General features: G+C 41.1%; 1 protein-coding gene across 2 annotated transcripts in view; it reads left to right on the top strand.

Annotated features, from left to right (window-relative positions):
* The window catches only part of CEP162 (centrosomal protein 162), a 2095315-nt gene that overhangs the window by 1191317 nt on the left and 888282 nt on the right, over positions 1–15716 (top strand). For both annotated transcript variants that reach the window (XM_044066152.1, XM_044066151.1), the window contains one exon: positions 3767–3893. In XM_044066152.1, the coding sequence (XP_043922087.1) occupies positions 3767–3893 (127 nt within the window). The remainder of the gene's footprint in view (positions 1–3766; positions 3894–15716) is intronic.

Raw genomic sequence — 15716 nt, 5'->3', positions numbered from 1 at the left:
TAAGGGAAGTATTGCTTTGACCTGCCAGCACTCCAAACCAGAATCAAGTGCAGCAACATTTGCTTCCTGTTCCCAGGGATTCCTAGAAATGCATAGTCCAGAAACAGCCCCAAAGACTACTACTGTGTTTTCTTATATTCCCACTTATTCCAAATATTCTTCTTGAAAGTCAGGCTGAGCAATGTCAGAGTTATCCTCATAGCCCTATCTTGGCTTCAGCATGTATGGTTTCCTTTTTTTGCCTTTTCTTCTGGAGAAGATTGTACATCTCAAATACTTCAGTACCCTCCTGATCCATCTGCTTGGATAACCCACATCATCACTTCTTTCACTTACCACATGGTTAATCCACATTGGATAATAGCATCCTTCTTAACCTGAAAGGGTGACACAGGTCCTTACATCTGTTCAATGTACATAAGCAAATGGACTCATTTTTCTGTGTGCGCTACTGCAAAAAGGACAGACCCTTTTAAAGCTCTAGGAATAACCATATTAAACTTCCTATCATTGATTTTGGTTACTAAGTTATGTTACTCCTATATTAAGGTACACATAGAAGTTATTTTAATTTCCATCAAGGAGCTAATTTTTAATCTCTGGCCTCCTTTAAAGTTTGTTCGTTTTTTGTTAGAGGTACATTTATCATCCATCTTTTCATCAAGGATCCTGTAATACTTGGGATGTTTACTTGGTGTTGCAAAAACTGACTCTTCCACCATTTGAAGCATCTGCAACAGTGGATCAGAAATACATTTCCAGGAAAATTGTCTTACTTTAGCCATCTGTTTTGTCTGAAATATGTCTGAACTTCAGTCTTTGTGTGCCTGTCCTTCCAACTTGGTCTTTCATATGGATGGGGTGCCTTTGCATACTAACGCATTGTTTATGACCAAGGTACCTACTGAAACAAATCTTAACCAGTCTGTAAATCTGCTTGTCTTTTTCCCAATTTATTGTAACAGGGGCAAGTACTTGCTATATTGTTTAGATGTACAAAGGCAGCTTAAATTCTGTCTCCAGAGAGAACAAATTCTGTTAGAAATGTTTTTTCAGTTGTCCATTTCATTCTTCAGCTAAAATGGAGCACCAGTGTTTAAAAATGCACTTGTGCAGGTCATTGACTTGAATTAAATAATTTTTTGAAAAATACAAGCTATGCTTAAAGTGCATCCAGACAGGACAGTAGCTGCCTCTCAAGCCTTTTTCAGGAAGCAGTCTTGGATGATTGTGCAACAGCTATTTGTGCTTCACTGAACAGTTACACAAGACAATGCAGAATGGAGGTGATCTCTAAACCTAGAACTTTCTATGGGGCCACAACCATTGTGGGGTATGTTCCTATGAGATGGACCAGGAGGATAATTTTGTACTCTTTCTTGATCACTTATGAGGATAAACCTCATCTCATATATAGGTTCATGGGTTTTTAGGTGGTTATTAGGCGATCAGCCCAACCACCATTTTAAGCCTAGCCAAGCTTACACTAAATTTACTAAAATATTGCTGACATGTCACTAACTCAAGGAATATTACAGTTACAATATAGGTTAGTAAACATCAATTGTTTACAGGCTGCCCCTGCCCATTAGGGACATAGGTGTTATACCAGAGGTAAATGTGTGATTTCTCATCTTTTGGTACATGTTACATTTGAAAAGGATTAGGGATGAGCTTTGATTCATATGGATGTGAAGCCTGTTCCAGAGAAGGAGTAATCTTTGAGACCCATACCTGTCCCTCCAACATGTCCTGTTTGTCACAGACAATGTTTAGGTCCTTAGAACTCATATTTCTGATGTCATTTGTTTTGCAAATGCACAACAAATCCATCACTACTGGTTAAGAGGATCCCTTGAAGGCTAAGCATAGATTACCATGCAACAGTCTGTAGAAGCCCAAGTACAGAGACGGGGCGTTGAGGTTGTCTGCATCGGTTGTGTTGCTTAATCCCTGTGTTCTTTTTGTGAGAAACCTATATGGTCTCTCAAGATGTTGCAATTGCCTGATCAGATGCATGCCAAAGGGTGCATTGTACTTGATGGGTAGTCTGAACAGTGGAATAATGGCCTGTTTGGACTTGAATGCCATGCCCTTATTTATAAGTTGCACAACATAGATTGATTTTCTCACCACAGTAGACACATGTTGGTCAAAGGTCAGGTTACTCTCAACATGTGTTCCCAGACCCCTGTGTATTATTGTGGTCATTTGCAGAGTTGACCCTCTTTCCAAAGGGTACTATTATGCATTCATTTTGCATTGAGTTTTAGTCCATGCATCTGGCAGAGATTGTTTGTGTTAGGCCCTCATGAAGGGTATTTGTGTATTTGGGGGACTCATTGACCACAGTAGTTTGCAGTCATTTGCAAACTTGGTCAGCCAGAGGCCCTTGAAGTTTGGGTTGACTTCCGAGAAATCAATGCCAACGTTAGAGGCCTCAGCAACAACCCTATGGGACTTCACTAATGAATGACCTCATTGTGGAGGTGGATTCCCATATCCTAACTTTCTGTGTCCTGTTAGTGAGCCATCTGGCTATCCATTGAGTGACATTTGGGTTTATGCCTAATTTCTTAAGTTAAACTGCAATGCCTGAAATGAGGTATTATGTCAAACTCGTTGTCAAGGTAGGCAGTGTACACAGTTTTGCCCTTATCCATAGCTTTATTGATCTTCTCAAAGTAGTCCTGTAGGTTTAGGCATGAGCTGCCTTTGAGAAAACGTAAAGTCCAGTGTCTGTATAATTCCTAATTCTTTATTTCCTTACCATAACATTAGATGTGGATGAGTAAGGCCCATCTTTGTCTGCATAGCCATCCTCCTTTGTCCTGCTGCAGGTTAGGGTTTAGAGGGGAATTATGGTATATTTTTTTAATCTACCTTAGCATGGGTTGACAGAGATCTAGAAAGCTTGTTATCAGTGCATTGTATGTAAAGGGAGAGAGGCTTATAGCCTGAGAATTTTTTTTATGCCAAGCTGACGAAAGTCCACTGGATTTATTCTCACTTGTTGGAATGGATGGACCCACTCATCTATATCTAGCATTTTAGTAAGAACACAATTTTATATATGTTTTTTAAGGTGTAGACCCTAAAACTTTGTTGGTTTATTTTGATTTACAAATATGCTTAGTCAGCTGTTTAGATGAAATGGAGGGCTCAGAGAAAAAGCTTGCAGTCCTAGACCAACTAGCTATGTCACAGAGTTGCAGGAAGAAGACATACATGATTCTAAACACAGGATTTTCAGAGAAAATAGTTGACTGGAGAGAATGAATGATACCTCATTTGCAGACCCTACGTGAGGGGCCTCCTTACAAATCAGCATGCAGGAAAGCCATATATTTGGTATTCTTCATGCTTATTGAAAGTTACTATTTTAAAATAGAACATCTCCAATAAAGGGCCTTTGTGTGAGTTTATTTGCAAAGTGCCAATCTTCAGTCTTTGATCAGTCACCTCTTTAAAACATTCTGTTTAGAATGGTAATTTCAGTCTTACCTTGATGTCATATCTGTGTGAAAAATGTTATTTCTTACATTTTACTTGTCTACAAAATTAAATGGGGACTAATCTTCAAACTGATGGAGTCAGACAAAAGTATTGGTAACATTACTTTGTCATTCATTCTTTGAATTCTTCTGAAAGTCTTTCTTGAAATAGCTCTTATATATGAATTTCTTGAAATAATTCTTTATGGTATTAAGTGTATTTTCACTTCAAGTTATTTAATGAGCTATTTGCATTTTTAATGTTAATTTAGAAAGAAGAAGCCAGATTTATGGAAGAAATTAGACGACTGAAACAAGAGAAGCAGTCCCTTGAGGTTGACTTTGAGCAGATGAAGAAGCAGCGAGACCTTGCAAAGGCTCAGGCTGTTTATACATCAGGTACATGCAGTGCTTGTTCAAGCAAAACCAGCGTATTAAGTATCCATGTTATTGTGTAATTGAGTCTCAAGTGTTGTAGCAGCATGAAGCATATTAAGTAAGTTAAATGCATCACATATTTTTCATCAGAATGGTTGATGAAAAATATTTGATTAAGAACTGCCATCTTTAGAGTACATTACCCGAGTATCTCCTGGTCTTTTTATCTATTACTTCTAACTTATCCCTAATAGGCATAAAGTAGCACCATGGAGGTCAGTGAAAAGAAGAACACTCAATAAGCTTGAAGTACAGGCCTCACTTGTAGTTAGTGGTTTTATTTTGATTACAAGGAATTAATCTATTCATTACAAATACAGAGGGGAAAATAAGGAACATATAAGACTAGTGCAAAGAATATTTTAAATTGGAGAAACTGCATATTTTAAATAGGGATTTTTGTGTACTTTGTGCATCAGAATACTGTATAAAGAAATAGTCATTGCTGGTGAAGTGACTGTGTAAATATTGTAACTGTTTTCTATATGAAGACATTCAGTATGCAACGTAATTGAATGTACTGCTGTAGTTTATTTTGCTTCTACTTTAATATCTCTTTATGACCTGTTAAGCATCTACAGAAAAGAAAAAACGTTTACCTGTCATATCTGAAGCAAAACAACCTTTCCAAATCTGTATTACCTTTAATGAAGTAGCCCAGGTCCTACATGTAAATAAGACTAGTGTTTTTTTCTTTTCTGTGTTACTTCTCTGCTGTCATAAAGTCCATCTAACAAAATGCAAAGAATGTCAAAGCTCGAGTCATTTAAGTACAGCACTGCCCTGCACTGCATTTGTAGAATTATTTGAAAATGCACATACACTCACACTCACTGAGATAAGGCACATACATACAGCCTCAGCCCCACACACACACACACACACACACGGTCTCAATCTCATGGATTTACAGTCAGATGCACATATTCATTTGCTGTTATTTGGCCATTATTGGAAATATAATATATGAAGTGTTTCACATAAATAAACAAGCAAAAGAACTTTAAAAAACACCAAGAAACTAATAAAAAAGCCTTTAAAATAACAAAAAATACCCCCCCCCCCCCAAAAAAAAACATATTAAGAAAGCAAATGAATAAGTGTTTTACTAAGTGAGCAATGCCTTCCTGGGTGAATATTATAGGGAACCTGTTTATACTCATCAGTTAGCTGATCGCTAATATGATACCATATGAACTGCAGATGTACCATAACTGTTAATGTGTTGTTGTTAGTCTCGCCTTTATTCTCACATTTGGATCGAATCTGATCCATTGGATCTGTCTTAGCCTTATGCAGAATCTTGTGGCCTCCAGCTAAACTCTGGGGAATTCTACCTTTCCTAGGATGAACTTCCCCATTACCTCAGATCTTGTTTGCCACTTCCTAGAGATGTGGTCCTTTACTAGCTCTGGGCTAAGTGAATAGTTTTTTTGCTATATTTCTTTATATTTCTTCATATTTTTAGTTTTCCTAGCAGGTTTAAAACTCTGTTTAGCTTATTCTTGTAGTGAGTTAGACTTCTACCCTTCCTACACTCCTAATGTTTGTTTTTTTATTTATGGCATTTCCCACTTCTACCTTGCCTCTCGGCACTTTGGCGTGGTTAAGCTTGGCACCTACCTCCAGTCTCAGATCTGCCCACCTCTGATTGTGGATTATCCTCGGCTCCGATGTTTTTTTTCGTCAGCTATGGGGAGTCCCTTGGATCAGGGGCAGGGGGAATTTGAGGCCATGAGGAGAGCTTTTACTGCTTCTCAGTCAAGGGTGCAGTCTTCGCAGGATCTCCCTTCCCATCCCCTACCGGTGCCTTCTGCCTCTCACACACCCCTTCCACAGGGACCTCAGGATGTTCCTAGGGAACCCCCCCTCATCTCCTCTGTAACTTCTCCAGATTATCCCACTGAAGAAGTCCCTTGGAAGAGAATCTGCAAGGGGAAGCATTTAGACTCCCCGGAGGAGTCCGCCACCACAGATACTGACCTTGATGAGGCTAAAGGGTCCCCACAGTCTCCTCCTGAGGATGTCTCAGTTGGAGACATTCTAGAAATGTTAAAACAGAGAGGTGGCCGGGAGTCGTCCCAACACCACTTCTGTGGAGGAGTCACTATACCTGAAGGCTTTCGGATCCCACTCTTCTACCTCTTGTGTGTCTCTGATGAGCTTATTGAATTAGTCTCTCAGAAAGCATGGGAGACCACAGACGCCATTGATCCTACCCCGGGGAGGCCAAATAAGTATGTCACTTCACTCCCTGACAAACAGTTTCTCACTAAGGGAGTTGTGGTAGATGCAGTATTCATGGTGGCAGTGACTAAAAAGTAACTTTCTAAGACCAGTTCTACTATTCACCCTCCTAATAAATATTCTAGGAAGATGGATGGATATGGAAAGCACATCTTTTCTTTGATGGGCTTTACTTTGTGCTCACTGAATTGTTTGATGCATTTTACTAGGCTGCAAAGGGATCTGCTGAAGGAATGGTCAGATACCCTACATAGAACTGTGGCTGATGAAGTCACAGATAAAGTAGCCTCTCAGCCCGCCACCCTAAATTTGGTTAATTCCTCCATGAGACTGATTTCATATGTAGCGGATGGAGCAAGTAGAGCTGCAGGTTCAGTTATCTCTATTAGGAGGCAGGCCTGGATGCGACTTTGTAATTTTGCAGAGCCCTTTAAGTTTTCCTTTGTGAATGTCCCTTTCGATGCAGTGGCGGCCGGTGACTTCAAATCAAAGGGGGGCTGCATGAGACAGCTGAATGGGTGGTGCCAGTGGGAAGGGGTGTGGCCAACTAGAAAGGGGAGGAGCTATGCTCAAAACCACAAAAACTAACTTTAATTAAATACGCTGCCCTGGGTGCCAAACCATCATTATGAGAGTCCAATCAAGACAAAATGAAGTGTAGAAGAATAAAAATATTTCAATACATTGGCTACATGACAGCTTACTTAATATCTAGATGGAAACAAAAAGGTTGTCAGGCATGAAAAAATAAATTACTTTTTAAATACATTACTGGAATGTCAGTCAAAATCAAGTATAAGAAAAACAAGCAGCACTCAACTCAAGCCACTTCTCCTTGCACTGCAGTTCTAATTATAATTTATATTCAGCTTTATTAAAGTACCAAGTAACTTCTCTGAAGAAGTAAAAGTCATCTAAATTCCACATTAAAGAAATCTGTAACTAATGAAGAGGTTGCTGCTAGCAAACACCTTTATATTTCATGGTTTCATTGAAAAATAAAGTGTCTGTTGTCCTTGTGGAATATATTCAAATAGTCACCTCCACTCCACAAAGCACCTCCGTAAAAAACACAAAGAAGTCCGCTTGCTATACAGTGAAGGGTACCCTCCTGTAGACTTTCGAAAAAGTTGAAAACACTGTCCCAGCAATTTTAACATCAATTTTATATCTATCATATTCATTGTACTTACCATATAGATTTTAATTAAATTTTTTGCATATTTATATATACATAGATTATTTCTTAGTAATTATTTATTTTTTAGGAAGTTAATATAATCATTTATTTATTTATTTATTTATTTACATGTAGTAATTGATATTCTAGATTTAATATTTCACTGTAAACAAGAGTTTATTTATGGTGCATCTATTTTGTGTTAATATGCAGAATATATCTTTTTAGCATATTTTACCCATGTATTGATAGTTGTTCACTATGGTCTAGTATACTGTGTATTTACAAGCTTAGAATTGGTAGGGATGTATCAAGTTTGTTTTAAATATTTATATACATTTATTTATTTCAATATATTTACAAGTAAAGAATTGATGTATTAACATTAATAATACTTTCAGTATACATAGTTTTTAGTGAAAGCATTTTGCACTGGCCAAGATCTATTATACTTTGTCTATTTACTGAGGCATATTTTAGCTATGTAAACCATCAATTAATTAATTAACCTATTACCCAAGTGATATAAAAAGCAGTTCATTAGGGGCATAATTTGATTCTGATGAAGTCTTAACACTTATAGACGAAAGCGCGCTCAATCCTGTGTTTGTTGTTTTGTTTTATGGAGTTTTGATGTTCGTATTAATAAATTTCCTTTTTGGTACAAGTGACCATCTCACATTATTTGGAATTGCTGGGACAGTGTTTTCAACTTTTTCGAAAGTCTAAAGGAGGGTACCCTTCACTGTATAGCAAGCGGACTTGTTTGTGTTTTTTACTTGTGGAATATATTGCCAATATTACATTAAAAAAAATGATAAGCTAGTAATATTGCAACAGGAAATGGATGGCAAACTGATAACAGGTTCATAGTTCGTATCTTCTCCAAAGAGGACATTCTCAGTATGACAGCATCCACCCCTTGTGGGAGTAGAACACACAGACTTCTGTATCGAAACCAAGTACACAACCTGTTGTGCAATTAACAATGCAAGCAGACTCCGCATAAGTAGCACTAAACTTCTCTTCCCCAGCAGGTCTCAGCTCCTTGTAAAATCTACTCAACACCCAACTGCATCTCAACTTCGCAGCACAAGAAATCTGGAAAAAGCCAAAATTTGTTTTGGGGGGGGGTCAAAAGCCCAAAAACCAGGGACACATTAAACACTGCTTGTATAATCTTGGAAAGTTGCTAGAATAAAATGCTGGTTACCACCATACATTTTACTGCCAAGGTCCCTGTGCAAAACAGTCAGAGCAGTATACTACTACATCAAATCAGCTGCTTTGTGAAAGACAGGAAGACTGAAACTTAAATGGCTATCATCTAGTGAATTGTAAACCTCTTAGCACAAAACACCTGGACAAACCCAGTAATGAGGGAATACAGCCCTCAAACATATTCAGTGAATTCAGTTCTTGCCATAGCTGTCAACCTTAGCACAAAAAACATGGACAAAGCCAATAATGGGGGAATACAGTCCCAAAAATAGGGACAAATTTCAAATATTCATCTTATAAACTTAGAAAATTGCTAGAATAAAAGGTTTTGTGTTACTATGTATTTTCTGAGGAATATGAAGTCTGAAATTCAAATGCCTGTCAATTTTACTTATTTAACATTTGTTAAACAGGAAAGTCTGATGGAACAAAAACTATTTTCAGCAGAGGCCCAGGGAGAAATACTGCAGACACATGCCTTTGTAAAATAGCAGGACACCAGAGCAAACCCACACAAACACAGGGAGGAGATGCAGACTCCACACAGAAGGTACCCCAGCCAAGAATCAAACCAGAGAATCTATAGCTGTGAGGCAACAATGCTACCACTGCACCATCAAATATTTAAGGAGTTAAACATTCAGAAACCTAAGTCTGAAATGCAAATGCCTGTCAATTTTATTTAACATTTGTTAACCAGGACAGTCTGACTGGGAGTAAAAAAAAACAATTTTCAGCAGAGGCCCAGGAAGAAATAATGCAGACACATGTCTTTGTAACATGGGAGGACACAAAAGCAAACCCACACAAACACAGGGAAAAGATGCAGACCCCACACAGAAGGCACCCCAGCCAAGAATCAAACCTGAGAACCTGTAGCTGTGAGGCAACAATGCTACCATTGCACCATCAAATATCTAAGCATTTAAATATTTAGAAACCACAGATATTATGAGGAACAGAACAGATCAAATATGAGGCAAAAATCTGCAATTTTTTTACAAATGGTGGTGGGTAGGGAATTCAGGCCCTTACCACCTGCATACAAGGTACAGGGTTCAAGCCTGAGGTATTCCCTACCACACCACCATGAGTTTGCTCTAGCCACCAGTATATAGCAACTGGGGCATTTCACACACACACACACACACACACACACACACACACACACACACACACACACACACACACACACACCTTGCTGACGAACTGAATCCACCCTTTGCCTAGATAACACACACAGCTTACCTTGCTGACGAGCCGAATCCACCCTTTGCCTAGATAACTGCTCACCTTGCTGCCAACGAGCAACCCTAGATATCCGAGCAGTCCAAATCCTCCTCGCGATTGGTCCAGCGCACCTCGTTAGCATGCTACATGCATCTTGATTGGTCCAGCCTGCTGCTTCTGCAGTCTGGAGTGCCTCCACTCCATGATGTCACCACCGCACAGACTGCTGGGCATCTTGGGGCCGAGATGCCTTTCCCCCTATCTAGACTGCTGAGAAAGCAGTCTGAGAGTGTTCCTGTGCATCTAGAGCGTGCACGCATGCGCAGACTTCAGTGAATTACGGTGTTTGTTTTGTGGTTCTTAGTTTTATTTTTATTTGTTTTTTAGGTGGGAGGGCTGCAGTCCCATAGCACAAGCCACCCCTGCTTTGATGACTCATCTCTTTTTGGACCCAAAGTGAAAGAAACTCTCACCGGGTGTGAACAGGAAGGCAAGACCTTGTCTGCCATAGGAGTATGTTTTTCCACTCCAACCAGACCTTATCCCAAAGGTCAAAAAGGTATCAGAGAAATGTGGTTCTGAAAATCTCAGTGGTCTTTCAAGGACACCAGGGTGAACGTTTCCCCAGAGGCAGAGGAGGGAACAATAATAGAAGATGCTGCCTCGCAGCAGGGGAGGCCTGCAAAATCAGGGCTCTAGAGATTCCTTCTTTGGCAAGCCCTTTCAGCACCTGTGGAGGCAGTCGGGGGTTGGCTGTCTCTGCACCCACAGGCCTGGCTACACATTACAAATGACAAATGGGTACATCAGATGATATCCAGAGGTTATGTCATTCCCTTCATCCATCTCCTTCCTCAGAACAAAAGAATCCCACATATTCCACATAGTCAAAGGGCTCAAGCAACCAAAAGAAGTACAAAAGTTGCTAGACAAAAAAGTCATCCAAGAAGTCCCCTCAGACCAACAAGGGTTTGGAACTTGCTCAAGATTCTTTTTGGTGCCAAAGAAAACAGGGAACTAGAGACCAATTCTGGATCTCAGCACTCTAAACAAGTCGATCAAAAAGAGCATGTTTCGAATAGCTGCACAGTGGTGCAGCGGTTAATGTTGTCGCCTCACAGCAAGAGGTTCTCCGGTTCGATTCTCGGCTGGGGTGCCTTTTGTGTGGAGTTTGCATGTTCTCCCTGTGTTTGCGTGGGTTTCCTCTGGGTACTCCTGGAACCTAGTCGGACTTTCCCTGTCAACAAATGTTAAATAAATAAATAAAAAATAAATAAATAAGTTACTTTACAGTCTATTCTTCCTTTTCTAGGAAAAGGCAAGTCAATGTGCTCAATAGACCTTTAGGATACGTACTACCATATAGAAATGGGCAGATGCTTCAGAAGACATCTGCATTTCTAGTTGCAAGCCAGTCATTACCAGTTTCGAGCTCTGCTCTTTGTTCTCACTACAGCCCCCAGAGTGTTCACCAAATGCATGGCAGTGGTTGTAGCTCACTTGAGATGTCAAAGGTTCTGAGTGTTTCCATAACTAGACTGGCTTTTAACCTCCATGACAAGGCATCAGCTCTTAAGGACAAGAGAAACTACTATAACTCTTTGCTCTCATCTAGGAATCACCATAAATTTTGAAAAATCCTCTCTAGAACGCTGTCAAAATCTGATTTTCATAGGAGCACATTTAGATACAAGAAAAATGATAGCGAAACTTCCATCCTTCAGAATTACTTCATTAAGAAATCGGGTAAAGGTTTTTATTCACAAGAAAAGAGCATCTGCAAAATTAGTACTGCAAGTCTTGAGAACAGTGGCAGCTTCGATAGTACTATTAGCTTTGGCCTGCCTTCATATGTGAATCCTGCAATGGTTGTTGTCGACCCAATGATCCATTTTAGAGGTACCAATGTCTCTCATGATCTTGATTATTGATGTATGCAGAAAGGATCTTCATTGTTGTCTTTACTCCGATCAAGTCAGTCAAGGTCATCCATTTCTACCTAATCAGCCCCAGGCCATGGTGACCACAGATGCCTCACAGATGGGGGGGGGGGTTATCTGGGAAGGACGGCTCAAGCCACCTGGTCACCCCATGAGGCCCATCTGGATCTGTTCTAGAGATGAGAGCAGTGCTTCTAGCATTGCAAGCCTGTCAATACTCTCTTCCTCTGGGAACTATAGCATTCCAGTCAGACAACATGTCAGTAGTGTGGTACATCAACAGACAGGGAGGAACCAGATCTGATCCCCTTTGTCAGGAAGCCCTCCACGTTTGGTAATGGTTAACATCTTCCAAATGCTTTCTGATAGCAACACACATTCCGGGAAAATTCAGTGTGATAGTAGACAAGCTCAGCAGGGCAACTCTGATGCCTCATGAGTGGTCCCTCAAACAAGAACTTGCGGAAAAGATTTTCCACAAATGGAGTCAGCCTTGCTGCAATCTCTTTGCATCACCCATAAATAGAAAATACAGCAGCTACTTTGCCATTATCCACTCTCAGGGTGAGTCACTGAGGGATGGCACTGATGCATGATTGGCCCCCTGTGACTTCTATATGCTTATCCTCCAATCCCCTTGATTCCCAATGTATTACAGAAAGCAAGTATGATGAAGAGAACATCCTCATTGCTCCTTATTAGCCCTGACAAGATTTGGTTTCCCTTTCTTTGGCCTCATCTTCAGGAAGATCCATGGATTCTGGATCCAGTTCCAGACCTACTTTCACATCTGCAAGGGGTTGTTCTTCCGGACTTAAAAAAATCTAAAATTGACAGCATGGCTGCTCCAGTTCCAATGATAGCCAGGAATCCTCTTTTATCTTATAGGTTCATAGGTTGGTGCTAGGCTATCAGCCCTAGGGCCTATACAAGCCTAGCCATAACAATTCCCTGGCTATTTCTTCCCACACTATTTACTTCCCTGGACCCCTGTCTAGCAGGGTGACTGACGTGATCCCCAGGGTAAATTTTCTTTCTCCCATCCAATCATCAGGGTTCCTTTTGAAGAGGGCCAAAGAGGCACTCTGCTTGACATGTATGGGCAATCTATTCCAGAGTCTGGGGAGTCTCTGGGTCAGGAACCTATCCCTCCAGCATGTTTTGTTTATCGTGATGACAAGGTTTAGATCTCTGGATCGTGTAGCTCTGAGGGATTGGGATTTAAGTGTAGCATGTCCAACAGCTCTGGGTTTGACATGGCCTTGTATGTTAAGCAGAGATCACCTCTGAGTAGATGATATGTGACAGAGTATAGCTGGAGTTTTTTAAGGCGGTCAGCGTAGGGCATCTGCTTTAGTCCTGTGATTCTTTTAGTGAGGTATTTCTGCGGCCTTTCGAGTTTTTGCAGATGTCTTGAGAGGTACATACCAAACGGGGCATTGTATTCTATTATGGGTCTAATGAGGGATGAGTACAGTGGGACAATGACCTCCTTTTTTCTGGATGAAAAGCCCTTAGTGATGAGGTGTGCCACATAGAAGGATTTCCTGACTGTTGTGACGATGTGGTTATCGAAGGTGAGGCCACTGTCCACCTGTGTCCCTAAGTCTCTTATGACACTTTTGGTGTTTAGTGTACTGCCACCTATATGGTAATTCACGGGTACATGTTTTTTCCCAAAGGGGATAACCATACATTTCTTGGTATTGAGCTTGAGCTCATGGCTCTGGCACCAAGCATCTGTTTCTGTAAGGCCCTTTTGTAGAGTATCCACATCATTTGGGGATTCAATAATGGCTCCCAGTTTGCAGTCATCTGCAAACTTTGTTAGCCAGAGTCCCTTAGTGTTGGCCTGTACTTCAGAGAAGTAGATGCCAAACAAGAGCGGTCCCAGGACTGAACCCTGAGGTACTCCACATGTCACTTGTCTGGAGCTGGATTTGGAGTCGGCTACTTTTACAGTGTGGGTTCTATCAGTAAGCCAGTTAGCAACCCATTGGGTGACTTAGGGATTAATGCCCAACTTAGTAAGTTTATCTATGATTCCATAGTGGGGGTGGTGTCAAAGGCCTTGGCAAGGTCTAGATAGGCTGTGTGGACCACCTTACCCTTGTCCATGGCTGTGGAGACTGATTCGAAGAAGTCAATCAGGTTCAGGAGACAAGATCTGCCCTTCACGAACCAAAACTGGGTGGAGTCCAGTATTTGAAGGTTGCCAATGTCTTTGTTTATAAGTTCCATGATAATACGCTCCATGGCCTTGCAGATAAGGCTTGTCAGACTGATGGGACGGTAGTTTCCGGGATCCAAGGTGGATCCCCCCTTCTGGAGTGGGATAACTGTAGCTGTGCGCCACTCAGTGGGCACGATACCTGAGGTGAGGCTATGATTAAACATGACACTTAGGTGAGTTGCCAGTTCATATTGTAGTTCATGTAGTACACAGCCCGGGATGTCATCTGGTCCCATGGCTGCTGTATTCTTAGCTTTGGAGAGTGCAATTTTTACCTGTGTGGCCGTTATTACTGGAATTTGGCAATCGTCCAGTATGGAGATGGGCCATTTAGGGGGTGAGAGGGGGGTGAAGTTGGCACTGAATCGATCTGCCAGGATATTGGCAATATCCTTGGGATCAGTATATTTAATGCCATTCTGTTTTAGCTCAGAACAGATCTGAGCACTGCCATTTAGATTCTTGACATAGTTATAGAATGCCTTGTGGTTGTCTTTGGAATATTTGACAATTTTGATTTCGTAACTAGCTTTGGAGGATTTTATGAGGGATCTCAGTTTCTTACTGAGGCTGGTAAGGGAGTTTTTGGCATCCTGGGATTGACTTTTCTGCAACAGTTTCTTCCTTGTGTTGTAAAGTTTGTTTATGGCAGGGGACCACCAAATTGGCTTCCTTTTTTTGGATGAGAGCATCTTGGTTCTGTTTGGGATGGCACAATTCGTGCATGAGTGGATGTGCTCATACAGTGCCTTAGTGTAGGATTCAGCAGTTGAACTTTCAGTTCCCATCTGTGTCATGAAGTTTGTCACTTCTGACTTGAGTAGCATGAAGTTGGCTTTGGAGAAGTTTTTTATGGAGGTTTCCTTACTGGGGGGTGGGGGTGGGATGTGGATATTAAGGGTGACTAACGAGGGGGTGACCATAGGTGTGGAGCATCGATTTCCCATGTTGGTAATGACCAGGTCTAGGATATTGGAGCCCCTGGTGGTACTATGGATTAGTTGATCCAGGGCGTTGGAATTTATGAATTCCAAGAACCACTGGACAAAGGTGTTGGTACATAAGTAGTTTTCCCAGTTAATGGCAAGGTAGTTAAAATCACCCAGTATTAGGTGTTTGGTTCTATCTTAATATTTTCCAGTAGGTTTAGAAATGTGTAGTGAGAGTCTTGGGGTATGGTGGGGGATCTGTAGCAAGCTACAATCTGGATTGCAGTCTTACCTAGTGTTAGTTGCACCTGGAGAATTTCAAATGCATTGTGTTGGGCAACTAGCCTGTTGGTGTGAATATCCTTGGTGAATATTGACACTCCTCCACCTTTAGTGTTTCGGTCCTGGTTTGGTGGCGGAAACGTGTGGTAGGAGTTGTAGCCTGGTATTGCAGGGGTGCTCTCTTCAGCCTTGAACCAGGTCTCAGTTACTGCACAGATATCGATGTTCTCCATTTTTAGGAGTGCCTCGAGAGAGTGCATTTTGAGGTTTAGACTTCTAGCACTGAGTAGCATTACCTTCAGATTTTGCATGCTTGTACCTGTTATGGTGGTGGTTTTTTCCTTTGAACTTTGCCTAAAAAAGGCACTATAGGAGTGGCAAGAGCCTTAGCCAGTGACCTGAATCCCAGGGGCGACAGGTGCAGACCATCTCTGGCAAAGCATCGTGGTCTGTCGATCATGTCGTCCCAGGCAGACAGATACTGGATTCCCTTTGAATGACACTAGAAGCTTAGCCATTTGT

Source organism: Protopterus annectens, chromosome 1.part0 (genome assembly GCF_019279795.1).
Source record: "Protopterus annectens isolate FY-2018-M chromosome 1.part0, PAN1.0, whole genome shotgun sequence".
NCBI classification, from domain to species: Eukaryota; Metazoa; Chordata; order Ceratodontiformes; family Protopteridae; genus Protopterus; species Protopterus annectens.
This window is presented reverse-complemented; position numbering and strand designations above follow the sequence as displayed.